The 13,880-nt window shown below is 38.8% G+C and overlaps 2 protein-coding genes across 7 annotated transcripts in view; one reads left to right on the forward strand and one right to left on the reverse strand.

Moving 5' to 3' along the window:
- LOC129698236 (coiled-coil domain-containing protein 81-like) overlaps window positions 1-6,464 on the forward strand; it is a 71,112-nt gene extending 64,648 nt beyond the window's left edge. For 5 of the 6 annotated variants that reach the window (XM_055637239.1, XM_055637241.1, XM_055637240.1 and 2 more), the window contains one exon: window positions 531-6,461. In XM_055637239.1, coding sequence (XP_055493214.1) covers window positions 531-657 — 127 coding nt within the window. In that variant the 3' untranslated portion in view covers window positions 658-6,461. Of the gene's footprint in view, window positions 1-530 lie in introns of all 6 variants that reach the window. The other variant, XM_055637244.1, reaches the window with a different exon arrangement.
- A 4,666-nt stretch (window positions 6,465-11,130) lies between these two features.
- Window positions 11,131-13,880, reverse strand: part of LOC129698238 (NADP-dependent malic enzyme-like) — a 77,295-nt gene continuing 74,545 nt past the window's right edge. The window contains exon 14 of the mRNA XM_055637247.1: window positions 11,131-12,580. Within this exon, the coding sequence (XP_055493222.1) occupies window positions 12,419-12,580 (162 nt within the window). The 3' untranslated portion in view covers window positions 11,131-12,418. The remainder of the gene's footprint in view (window positions 12,581-13,880) is intronic.

Consider the following 13,880-nt stretch of genomic DNA (forward strand, 5'->3'; position numbering starts at 1 on the left):
GTTGTTGATAGATTGGTTCTCTTTCTCAGTGACTACAGTGAATTTCTTTTTTTAAATGCCCAAGGAAGAAAACTGTCTGGGCCACAGGAAAGAGAGGACATTACTTGATATTGGAGAATTCAATGTTGTAAGTCATCCAAGTGAAATATGAGGTGCTGTTCCTCCAGTTTGTGTGTGGCCTCACTCAAGAAATGGAGGAAGCTAAGGACAGAAAGATCAGCATAGGTATTGGAAGGGGAGTTGAAATAGTTAGCAACCATTATATCCATCAGGCCTTGGCAGAAAAATAATAGGTGATCACCTGTTATCCACCAACAGTAGTGAAAATATTTGAAGTTTTGATGACGGTGTTTGGTAGAACCCCTAATTCAGCTTCCTATTCACCTAAGCAACTAGTTAAACATGGTGTGATTTAATATTTCATACAGTAAGTTGAAGATCAATGAGTTGAAGATCTTCAATAGTTAAGCAGCTGATCATTTATTAATTAAGTTACAGACATTGCTAACTATCTTTGATTTATTTCACAGAATGGGAAGCATTTTTCTACTTGATCAAGTTAAGAATTACCGGCGATGTTTTCAGTGCAAGCGACGCTTAGCAAATTGTGGGGAGACAAACATCTGGAATAATGCATTCTTTACAACTGGAGTATAGGAATTACTCTATTCCCAATAAGTATGGAAAGTCAACTCCTATAAAAAAAAAGAAAAAAGAAAATTCTAAAAATATTTTAGCGATTAATAATGTTTCAGTACATTTCTTTAGTTTACTGTGAAGCTCTTGTTTTCATGGGTGTCATGACTCCTGCTGTAATCATGGTCATGCATTGTTAATTACTTTTGTCTCATCAAGAAGTTTTTTCACCATCTTATAATAAATTCATATTGCAACATGGGTACCTTTGAAATCATTTCAACCCTTGAACACATCGAGGCAACTAAAAACAAAAAGATACTGCTTTGAGACTCTTATTTATGAGATAAGAATTTGGATATCATTTAATTTTTTATTTAAAATCTCTTGTAAGCTTCTATGCTAAAAAATGTCCAGAGCTGCATATATTTGAAATCAAATGGTGGTTATCTGGGCTACTTAGCATTCAAATTAATTTTTATGTTAAATTTGACCAATCTGATCTCCACTTGGAGATAATTTTTATTTCATAGAAACATAGAAAATAGGTGCAGCTGGAGGCCATTCAGCCCTTCAAGCCAGCACCGCCATTCATTGCGATCATGGCTGATCGTCCCCTATCAATAACCCGTGCCTGCCTTCTCCTCATATCCCTTGACTCCACTAGCCCCTAGAGCTCTATCTAACTCTCTCTTAAATCCATCCAGTGACTTGACCTCCACTGCCCTCTGTGGCAGGGAATTCCATAAATTTACAACTCTCTGGGTGAAAAAAAATTTTTCTCACCTCAGTCTTAAATGACCTCCCCTTTATTCTAAGACTGTGGCCCTGGTTCTGGACTTGCCCAACATTGGGAACATTTTTCCTGCATCTGGCTTGTCCAGTCCTTTTATAATTGTATATGTTTCTATAAGACACCCCCTCATCCTTCTAAACTCCAGTGAATACAAGCCTAATTTCAGTTTTACAGACTTTGTTTTTTTCTATAATAAACTATAACTTTGGGCAGAAACCTTAGATTTGTGGCTTGGTTATTAAACAGGCATGTGGCTTTGTTCCCTATTTGTTCCTTTGTTCCAAAGGTTTTACAGACTTTGTTTTTTTCTATAATAAACTGCAACTTTGGGCAGAAACCTTAAATTTGTGGCTCAGTTATTAAACAGGCATGTGTCTTTGTTCCTTATTTATTTTCTGTACTCTAAAGATTGACATTCTGCAACGAGCTTCTGTTCTAGCTATTCCTGCTGTAATCATGGTAAAAAAAATTAATGTTAATTAACTAAAATGAAATAAGAACAGAATAACAAAGTAATATATAAGCAATGTGGAAGACATACTTAAGAGCTGTAAAACAAAGCTGTATGCTTTATAGATATAGACCGACAGATTGTGTCTGTGCTAAGTTGAACAGTTTTTCCACAATACTTGTTTTTGTTCATGTTTATATGTCCCATAATTCACATAGTAAGTAACCTAAGAGTACTCTTCAGGATGTAAGCCAACTATAAGGGGATCTCAGGGAGTTGGGGAATTAAAAAACACTTTTTCTTCTCTGTAAAGCTATAAGGTTCTTCTGAAAATCTGGAGTTAAACGCAACCAAATTAGAGAAGGGTTGTTGATGAATTTCTACACAAGTTGTTATTGGAATAGAACATCTTCATTACATTTTGGGACATGAAGTGATTTTTTTTTCCTGGGATTCCAAACAAAACGGGACCATAGAATTGCATCAGTCGGGTTTATAAAATATCAAATGTTATCACGATATTCCTTAGATCGATACTTTTTATCAATGTGTACTTTAGGTTGCCTTAACATAATTAGGATATAAAAGAAGGAAGTAAAGGAATGAAATATAATCAAGGTTTATAAAGCAATATTTGTTAAATATGTTATGGTTAATCTTTTATGATAGGTCTTTGGACTGTGTTGACTAAGAGCGAGAAGCAATCAGTTTTCAGTTTTGATTCTTTCATGCCACATTGATTTCATGTTGCTGCTTGTGTTATTATATTGTAATCCTCACATGTGGGTTGGGATAATATGGTGAAAATGGCTTGTTTCTCAGAACATTTCTACTTGACTATTTTGATAAACTGCCACAATCCTTCTGGCTAATGTACTCTCGTTGTCCTTTTGGATCAAGACTGCTTTTATATAGATACAGTGACAATGAAGGAATAACATTGCTTGAATATCAGAGTTGTGGAAGGGAAATGATGTACTGGTATTCCCATGCAAATAACTAAGTGAAATAAGTCACTTCACTGTAAAGTTAATGATTGAGCGTAAATGGCTGGGATGGTAGTTTTCTAGATTAGATTTGGCTTGTCTTATGAGGGCCTGGAATGCCTTGGCTGTAGGTGCTGCTGTTTCTGGAATGGTTCAGCACCACAGATGCAATATTGTCAGATCTCCAAGCATTTGAAATTATTTGAGATGAGGAGGTTCTGCACTTCACATTGAACTGGAGCTGCCTCTCTAACTGGTGTTAATGGTAGAATCATGGCTAAGGTGTGTTATGAGGATATACAATGCATTGGAACACATTTTTGCTGCTCCTGATAGATTGAAGAGTCAATGTTAGTATGTTTTGAAAGCTACTTCTGGTAGGATAAGATGAGTTTTGAAATTAGCAGGGATTAATTGAATTGATTGGAAACTGGATTCTGTGATGACACCTGACAGATCTCAGAGACTATTTTTGATACTTTTCAAATTTGCCATAATTAAGGAGATATTCATGATACCTCCTCCTCTATTTAACTGTTTAAGAAGGAACGTTTCGGGCCGAAACCCTTCTTCAGACTTTAACATACTTTTTTTCTACCCTCTTAACTGATTGGTTGTCCATAGTTCTTGACTACATGTGGGAGAACTACAGATCTTCGATCGGATATGTTGTTTGTGGCTCATAGACAATAGGTGCAGGAGTAGGCCATTTGGCCCTTCGAGCCAGCACCACCATTCAATGTGATCATGGCTGGTCATCCCCGATCAGTACCCCGTTCCTGCCTTCTCCCCATATCCCCGAACTCGGCTATTTTTAATATCCCTATCTAGCTCTCTCTTGAAAGCATCCAGAGAACCTGCCTCCTCTGCCCTCTGAGGCAGAGAATTCCACAGACTCACCACTCTCTGTGAGGAAAAAGTGCTTCCTCGTCTCCGTTCTAAATGGCTTACTCCTTATTCTTAAACTGTGGTCCCTGGTTCAGGACTCCCCCAACATCGGGAACATGTTTCCTGCCTCTAGCATGTCCAAACCCTTAACAATCTTATATGTTTCAATGGGATCCTCTCTCATCCTTCTAAACTCCAGAGTGTACAAGCCCAGCTGCTCCATTCTCTCAGCATATGACAGTCCCGCCATCCCGGGAATTAACCTTGTAAACCTACGCTGCACTCCCTCAATAGCAAGAATGTCCTTCCTCAAATTAGGGGACCAAAACTGCACACAATACTCCAGGTGTTGTCTCACTAGGGCTCTGTACAACTGCAGAAGGACCTCTTTGCTCCTATACACGACTCGTGTTGTTATAAAGTAGAACATGTTGGCCTCACTTAACTATGTTGGGATTATGTTATGCCTGGTGTTAAGCATGCTTGAATTCTTGCATGATAGCTTCTCCATTTCGGCACATCATTATAAGTAACTCTTGGCATTGGTCCTGGCATGTTTTCTCTGCACTCCTCATTGAAGCAGGACCGCCCCCCTGACCTAGTGGTAATGGTAAACTCATGGCTACAGTGTGTCATGAGGATATAGAGAGGGAACATGATTCTGCTGTTCCTGACAGACCAAAGAGCCAATTTTAGTAAGTTATTGATAGGTACTTCAGGAGTGATAGGATGGTTAGAGAGTGTCTTGAAGTTTTTACCTGGCCATTGCTAATGGTCTGTCCTGTTTTATTATGTTTTGGGTTTTATGCAGATTAATTAGGTAAAACGGGCAGATTTTTGTTTCCCAAGCATATGAATTAGTATCATGGTTTTTTAATAACAATATGTAATCTCACTGACACGAGCTTTTAAACATCAGATGACATAATTTAACTAATCCAAATTATTTGATTAGAGTGGTAACATTGGTACCCATATCTCCTTCTTCTAGGATCTGTAAAAATGAGTCCAGTCACTTATCCATTATGCTGTTGTCCCCAATTCCCCTCCAGATTAAGTTCTTCTTTGGCCATCTGTTCTGTTTACCATCTTGGAGTCCTGGTGTCAGATTTTGTTTGGAAATACTCCCGTGGAGTGTGTAAGGTCATAGGTTGTTGAAAATAAGTATTGATGTATTCTGCAGGACATTGATTCCTGATGTCATTCAGAGACGGAGGAGAACTAAGAATGTATACAAATTGGAACCCTGTCATTAGTTTTCTTTGATAAAATTACATGTCCTATTGAAATATCAGTAGAAAAGTTACCAATGGTCACAGTGGATAGACCACAATATATAATTTTGAGGCTAGAAATGTTCAGGGCTACTGTTTTTGTGTGCAGCGTGTAGAGAAAGTAATTTTGTTTACCATGTGAAAATGTGATACAATATGTTTGCTGCTAACATGATATTCTGTACTACATGAAACGGACAAGCCACATTAGTGCCACAAATGTGTTCGCCAATGACTAGCTCTCGGGAGAATCTAACCACCTATACTTGACATTCATTGGTATTACCATTGCTGAGTCTCCCCATCAATATTCTGATAGCCATCTCTGACCAGAAAGTCAGCTGAATCTGCCACATACATATTGTTGGTATAAGAGCAAGGCAAAGGCTGAGTAAAGTGTGGCAAGGGACTCCCCTCCTGACACGCCAAGGCCTTTCAATCATCCACAAATGGGGAGTGTGATGGAATACTTTTCACTTCCCCTATTGAAAGTGAGCAGCACAAACAACTTGTATGAAGCTCAAAACCACCCAAGACAAAACAGCCCATTCAATCACCATAAACATTAATTCCCTCCTTTGAAGGTGCTCAGTGATTGCATTGTCTACTATCTGCGATTTCAAGATCCAGGCCACTCGGACAACACCTCCCTTATCATTTGACTTCTACCAACAAGGCAGTAAGCAGGCTCACGGCAACACAGCAACACGTACCTTCCCCTCAGGGTTGCATACTATCCTGATGCTGAACATATTGCCATTTCCTCATAGTCGCTGGTTCTAAATCCTGGAACTGCCCATCCTTCAGTGCTGTGGTAGCACTTCATCGGAAATGCTGCAGAGGTTCACAAAGGTGACTTTGCACTACCTTCTTTAGGGCAATTAGGAATGACAATAAATGCTGGCCTTACGTATCTGACGACTTGATATCAAAAAAAAATTAAGAACAAGAACTAAGTGTTGACTCTTTGCTTTGAGAGATTGACAATGAAACAGTACTTCAGGACTTTCATAAAGCAGAAATAATAAGTAATTTGAAAGTAATGAGGTGACTTTCAAATTACGTATTGCTTGCTGCACATCTATTAATAGTCAAAACATTTTTTAACAAATAGCATTATTTATAAATGCTAAGAACAATACTAATTGGCAGGAAACAACACAAAACTAAATATAAAAAACTGCAGGTTTGATTAACCATAAGAATTATACAGGGAGTTTTCTATTATGATTTGAACTAAACAAGTTACTTTGTTTTACTTTGCAAAGAAGTGTATTGCCTGAAGTACAAAGTACCACAAAAGCATGTTGCATTATTTGTCTGCATTATAATGATTGTATTATTTAAATGGCATGAAATTAAACATATTTGAATGCATTAATTAACATGTTTTTTTAAATGACTGTTTCTGATTTGTAATCTTGTTTATTAAAAGTTAATAAAGTTTCCAATTTCAAAAATAAAATGCAATCTCTATTAATTGGGGTGTATAAATGCAATATATGTCCGTGGTTTTGGAGGTGAGCAGTCTAAATTCACCACCTGCCCAGTGGGACTAATTGCTTCATTAGACCTGATTAGCATTCTAAAAGCATCAGCTGTGATAGAAGCTACACAGAAGAGTCAAGTGTGGATGGAGAAGATGAGAGGTGAGCGCTGCGTCTGTGAGATGGTTGTGCAGGTTGGGCTTAATGCTTATGGTCAGGAGAAAGGGAATGAAGTACTCATGAAGGGAAATGCACTGGATGAAAGTGGATGAAAGAGAAAATGAAGGCAGTGAAATGGTTGTGAATATTCCTGTACTTTGTCCTAACACTGAAGCTTTTGACAGAGACAGAGATCTGAATGCTGATGATTTGATTCAACGTGACGGGCAAGAATGACGGGGAAAAAGGGGAAATAATTTATCTGGGAGGGAATTGGAACTTGGTGGAAGCGTGGGGGGGGGGGGGGGGGGGGGTGAGGTTACTCAGGAAGAAAGTAAATATTTTGTGTGAGGTTTTGTCTGCATTTTTAAGACTGTTGCATTTTGAGTGCCTGATTTCACATGTTTTCTTGCAATGTTGAAAAGACTGGAAATGATCACAAATGCATTTACTTGGGGTCAAATTAAAATTAATTTGCATAGTACTGATTATCCAATTATGGGGCAATTTGTTTACTAAAATTTCTAAAAATTATAACACTTCCTAATTGTCCACTTGGTGGAGCTGAAGGATTCTGAATTGAATTTGAGGGATACAAATGGCTGCTCCAGTCAATTGTCGTGTATAAATAATACTGGAAAACCTCATTTGCAATCTTATCAGGGTTGCAATTAATGCCTGATGAATTCCAAGCAAGGATTGCAGCTTTCATACTGGTCTATCACGAGTTGTAGAGAGACTCTACAATCTCACCTGGAAGGGTTTCTGAGGTCCTTATATGCAAGTGAGAGATGTATAGGGACAGATGTTCCATCTAAGTGCCTGGAGAGGGTATTGTGCGAGAAGGCATGAGCGAACCAAGCAATTGCAGAGGAAGTCGTCTCTATGGAAAGGGGTGGATGTGGGAAGATGTGACTGGTGGCGAGATTGAAGGTGACAAAATTGTCTGAGAATGTGTTTGGAAAATGACTGAGGCTGTCAAGACGTGCGTTCACAAGATGTGTTGAAATAATCATAAGTGGAAATAGTCAAAAGCAATGAAAGGACTATTTGTTGATGGAAGGAGATTGTGCCAGTGATTTCACCTTTACCATTGCAACCATGGTCCATATACTGAAGTATGTTATTTATTCTAAATGAGAATGTATATAAATGTTGTCGGAATCTTGAACAGATAACAGCAAACCTAATACATTAAAATGCAATATCAATACTTTTGACAAACAAGATTTGTAAACCTTGTAGGTTTTGCAGTGGCTGAAGTCTGGCTGCTGGAAGGCTGCCGTTCGTCTTGGACTCTGCACTAATATCGTTGATGGTTTATGGGAAGTTGTTACTCTAGATTGGCCAGTGCAGACAGCCAAATGAGGTATCGGTGTAGGATAGTTGACTCTGGGACATGGGTGAGTGCCCTGGCTGGGAGAAAATGGTGGAAGATGAATTGATGACAGTGTGAGAAAGAATATCAGTCTTGAACCTGAATATAACACAACAATTAGGTGGCTGGATACATCAATTCAGTTTAGAGTTTTCCTTGGTACAAATGGTGCAATGTTTGTCTGGGACTTTGATTGTACTAGTTGTATTGACCTCCAGCCCTGCAGCAGGGTTGTCTGTCCTGAATTTTGGATATGTTGTCCCTGCTGTCCATGCTCTTCTGATTTGCTTGCCCTGCTCCTCATCTCTTCCAGTTTTCTCTTCTCCCGTCCCTCCCCTCTCAATCAGCCCAATGAAGTATCCCAACCATTAATGCCACTTGTCCATATTCACCAGCAATGCTGCCCAACCCAAATAGTTACTCCAGCAAAAAAAAATCTCATTCAGGATTCTACTCAGAATAAAAGTGTGTGCACGAGATGTATTTTGTTCGTGCAGATGAGAGGTTGACATGTCCAAGTTCTCTGTATTTGTGTGTTAACTGCTCGCATGCTAACCTCATTCAGGAGAGTAATCATATATCATCTGTTTCTGCAGAACAACTCTTAACTTTTGTCAAACTGAGATATTCACAGGCTGCATATCTGTGTCCTGTCCCAAACATAATTTGACAGGAGCATTTGTTGCTGCCTAGTCAACTCTCACCCAAAATGTTCTATGGTGGTTAAAGAAATCAAGAGGAACTGGAGATTACATAACACAATTTGGCAAACTCTCAGTTTGCAACGAACCACACTTATGGGCAGTGGTCATTTGTTTCCCATCATTGGAAATTGTGGGGCTTCATGAGAGGTGCTTACCTTGAAGATAGCTTTCACAAGAAGTCTAGAATTGCAGAAGTGATCCAATGATGGGGAGGCACTTTTGGGATCCAAACAAGTTTGTTGTGTCAAAAGATCTTTGAACATTTCCCTTTTCTGGTTTCCTCTTTTTTAGATTTTGGTGTGGAAACCGATACTTCGGCCCAGTAATTCTACGCCAACCAGCGATCACCAGTTCTGTTCTATTCTACACACTAGGGACAATTTTTACAGAAGCCAATTAATCTACACGACATGTATGTGGGAGGAATCTGGAGAAAACACACGCCATCACAGAGAGAGCAAACAAACTGTAGCTCTGGTACTGACAGCGCCTATAGTCAGAAATGAACCTGGGTTTCTGGCGCTGCAAGACAGCAACTCTACCGCTGTGCTGCGCTCTTGATTTTTTTTTAATGTACTGACATCACTGAGTATTCCTCATCTACAAATTGGAGTCTGCTATGAAATTGCCCAGTCAGCAGAATACCTCTTGTCAACTCTCACCCAAAATGTTCTATGGTGGTTAAAGAAATCAAGAGGAACTGGAGATTACATATCACAATTTGGCAAACTCTCAGTTTGCAACGAACCACACTTATGGGCAGTGGTCATTTGTTTCCCATCATTGGAAATTGTGGGGCTTCATGAGAGGTGCTTACCTTGAAGATAGCTTTCACAAGAAGTCTAGAATTGCAGAAGTGATCCAATGATGGGGAGGCACTTTTGGGATCCAAACAAGTTTGTTGTGTCAAAAGATCTTTGAACATTTCCCTTTTCTGGTTTCCTCTTTTTTAGATTTTGGTGTGGAAACCGATACTTCGGCCCAGTAATTCTGCGCCAACCAGCAATCACCAGTTCTGTTCTATTCTACACACTAGGGACAATTTTTGCAGAAGCCAATTAATCTACACGACATGTATGTGGGAGGAATCTGGAGAAAACACAAGCCATCACAGAGAGAGCAAACAAACTGTAGCTCTGGTACCGACAGCGCCCATAGTCAGAAATGAACCTGGGTTTCTGGCGCTGCAAGGCAGCAACTCTACCGCTGTGCTGTGCTCTTGATTTTTTTTAATGTACTGACATCACTGAGTATTCCTCATCTACAAATTGGAGTCTGCTATGAAATTGCCCAGTCAGCAGAATACCTCTTTAAATAGTAAGAATTTAATGTAACCACTGCACTGAGATTGTACTATAGTGGTTATAGAGGGGAACTTTTTATCTGTAATGTGACCAGTGGTTTACCATAAATATCAGTGATGGGACCCTTGTTGTTCATGATATAGGTCTTGAATGTAAGAGGTATAATTGGTAATTTTGCAGATGACCCAAGTGTTGGTTGTGTTTTGGACAGTGAGGAAGATTGTCTCATGCTATCTGGCAAGATATAAATCAGAGTTGGGCAGTTGTAATTTAATCCTACTTTGTGTAACGTGATTCATTTTCAGGAAGTCAAATAAGGATAGGACATAAACAATAAATGGTAGGATACTAATGGTGGTGAACAGGGAGATATTGGGGCTCAAGTTGACAGTTCCTTGGAAGTGGCAACACTGATAAGGTGGTTATGAAAGTTCATAGGTCATGACATTGAAAATAAAACTAGGAATATTAGATGGCAACTTAACCAAACATTGGTTTTGCATACTTGGAGTAGAGTGTGCAGTTCTGATGCCACACTATAGGAAGGATACGATTGTGTAGCAGAGAATACATAAGAGATTCTTTTATCCAGGGTGTTCCAGGATTATGGGACTTTCATTATGGGAGACATTGGATAAACCAAGCTTGTGTTCACTCGAACAAAGAAGGTCAAGGGATGACCCAATATAGCAAAAAAACTACAAGGAACATAGTAGGGTAGGTAGTCAGAATCCTGTTCGCTGAATTGGGGGTATCAAAAACAAATATGCATAGGTTGAAGGCGAGAAGAGAATTTTGTTTTAAAACAATGGTTGGAAACTGCTACCAGAATCAGATGCAATCACTACACCCAAGAGATATTTGGGCAGATACTTGATTAGGCAAGGCATAGAATCAGTGGACAACTGGGATCAATGTAGGTGGGAAACAGATCAGTATGGACACAGAGGCTGAAGGGCCTTTTGTGCTGTAAAATGCCATGGCTCAAGCAGTAGAGATTGTTCAGATTATTGTGCCTCCAATGCAATGCCTGTGTGTTAGTCAAAATAATAGAAGAGCTTTGGATCCACAGACCACTTGTTTATTAAGTATTTTAAAAATCTTACAAAGTATATCCTCTAGTTTCTAGCTTTTTATTTAACTTACAACAGTACAATGGAGACTTCCACAAGAGCAGAAACATCTTAAAGGCAGTATGGGTATCTTGATTGACAAGGCAAGACTTCCAAAAAAGAAATTTACCATGCAAAAAATAATTAAATTACATATTGTCTTCAGCTACTGTTCACTAGTACATGGATTGGATCGGATGTGTACTCCACACCTAACAAGCAGAAAGGTGCGGTAACTATTCATCAACAGCAGTTGGCTAAACACATACTTGCGTTTTGAGATTCCTTTTAAAAAGTTATTTCATCAGGGTGCAGGAAAAGGAACTATCTTATTTTTAAGATATCAGCATCTGGCACGGGTTGGAAACTTAATTCAGTTGACACTGAATTAAGTTTGTCCCACCCTTTGGACCCAATTTCTAAAACAAAATATTCCCACTATTCATGTAGGTTCGAATTTCTCCACAAAAGAAATATTCATGGCATGATGAAGGCAATCAATTTGAAAGCTAAAACTGACAGAAAGTTAGTCGAATCGGTCTTAAAACACTTCAGGGGAATTTTTAATCTAACATGATTTGATGACTTTTGGCCATCCAAAATAGCTTGTGCTACTTGATCCAGTTCCCTGCTTATATTTAAAAACAAAATGGAGTAGTGCAGAGTTTTAACTGGAATTTTGAGAGACTGATATCCATGGACAAACCTATCCTGCTGAAATGGACTGAATCCAGGCTTGAGAAAATCCTGTAACCCAAACCAATATAGTGGTGTCATAAATGCGAGGGATAATACTCATGTTCAGAAAGGGAATTGTTGATTTGTTTTGATGTTTTTGTGCAAAAATGCTTTTAACACCATAGCTATGTGCCTTTGTTAGACCATACTGTTCAGTGAACCCTGAACCTCGAGGCAGTTCAACGTCTGTTTGATCTTCATAATTGTATTTATCTGTTCAAATGGCAAGCAAAGTCAAACTGATAAAAAATGAAAGGCTATATAATTCTTGCAAGAAAGGAGTAATAAACACATAACAGATTGCTGTGCACCTGTTCATGAAGAATAGTATTTGTTGCTTTGAAATTAATAAAGGAGGAGAGATTGCTTTGAACAAGAAAAGTTATTTTTTTAAGCGCTGCAATAGTCGCACCAAGAGGAAGCATACTTGGATGTGTTTTAGTTACCAGGAAGAAACAACTTAATGGCCTTCCAACATCTTGATGGACTTGAATGGCACAAGTAATTACACCTTCTGGATTTCCATTGCATCTTTAGGCCATTCATAGCTATCAAATGCAAAGGAATCATAATCTGGGCTGTACATTTGAGCATGAAGAAATGCTTCTTTGTCCTTGGGCTCAGGGTACCAGGCAGCAAGGTTGTTTTTATAGGCGTAATCCACAATCTGAAAAGAAAAAAGAGAGAATCTTTCAGACTGCGATACCAAAATTTGATTTTTCATTCATGCTAACGGTTTTCAAATGTTTTCCTTTGAAATAAATACTTTGCACAGGGTTAATATCATTTGCTACGTTATTAAGTTGTGATGTTATTTCATGATTTTCAAACCACTAAGATGCTTTTTATTGCAATGACTGATAAATTATCCAAAAGATGTAAATCATTCTACTCTTACAAGCTCAGTGTCTGAAGAATCTCTTGGGGAAAGGGATGATCATTTTGGTTGACATGCCTAATGGTAAGTGCCTGAATAGGACAGAGAAACCTTCTCTTCCCACTTATCACTCCCCTCCACTGGTGCTCACTTTTTAAAAGCAGAATGAGAAACATGCAAGGCTGAGGGGGGAAAAAACACAAGAGGGAAGTATATAGTAAATGCCAGGACCCTTGATAGCATTGTTGTAGTGGGATTTCAGGATGCAAGTTTATATTCCCTGCAAGTGGTAATAATGGCATACAGCATTCGTGCCTTCAATAAGTGGGGCATTAAGTATAAACGTTGGGAATGTGTATGGCAGTTATACAAAACCTGGTTACACCACATTTGGAGTATCATTGCATGCAATAAGATATTTTAAACACACAATTCAGCTCGTGTGCAAAATCCAAAGAATCAATAATTTAGAAATTGTTTTATCTTTTTAGGAACAAACCATTGAAAATGTGTTTTTTATCCAGAGTATAGTTTGTTTAGTTTATTATCACGTGTACTGAGATACAGTTAAAAGCTTTCGTTGTGGCTATCCAGTCAGCAGAGAGACAATACATCATTACAATCGAGGCATTTACAGTGTTGGAGAATAAAGTTTAGTGCAAGTAAAGTGGGATCAAGGATAGTCAGAGGGTCACCAAAGAGGTAGATTGTAGTTCAGAACTGCTCTCTGGTTGTGGTTGGATGATTTGGTCAGCTGATACCAGCTGAGATTTTGCCATAATTTGAGGTGGCTCGGGTAATAGCCTGGAGATTATCACTTGTTGTTGTTTTTCAATTCTGTTCCAAGCTGCTGATAAAATCACAGCAAAATATCCTTTCCTAGTCCGATCTCTGACATTAGTGCCTATGTGAACGATGACTCCTGGATCTCCACTCCTCGTTCCAAATTCCTGTCCAATCCAGGAAAAGTATTCTTCACCTTGATCAAGCAGGCAACAGTCTTTGACACCCAGACTCTGCAGTAGAGAACAGTGCGTGTTTCCCTACTATGCTGTTTCTCTCGCTCTCTAGTCAAATGCCACCCTTTGTA

This window comes from Leucoraja erinacea, chromosome 6 (assembly GCF_028641065.1).
Source record: "Leucoraja erinacea ecotype New England chromosome 6, Leri_hhj_1, whole genome shotgun sequence".
In the NCBI taxonomy this organism is placed as follows: domain Eukaryota; kingdom Metazoa; phylum Chordata; class Chondrichthyes; order Rajiformes; family Rajidae; genus Leucoraja; species Leucoraja erinaceus.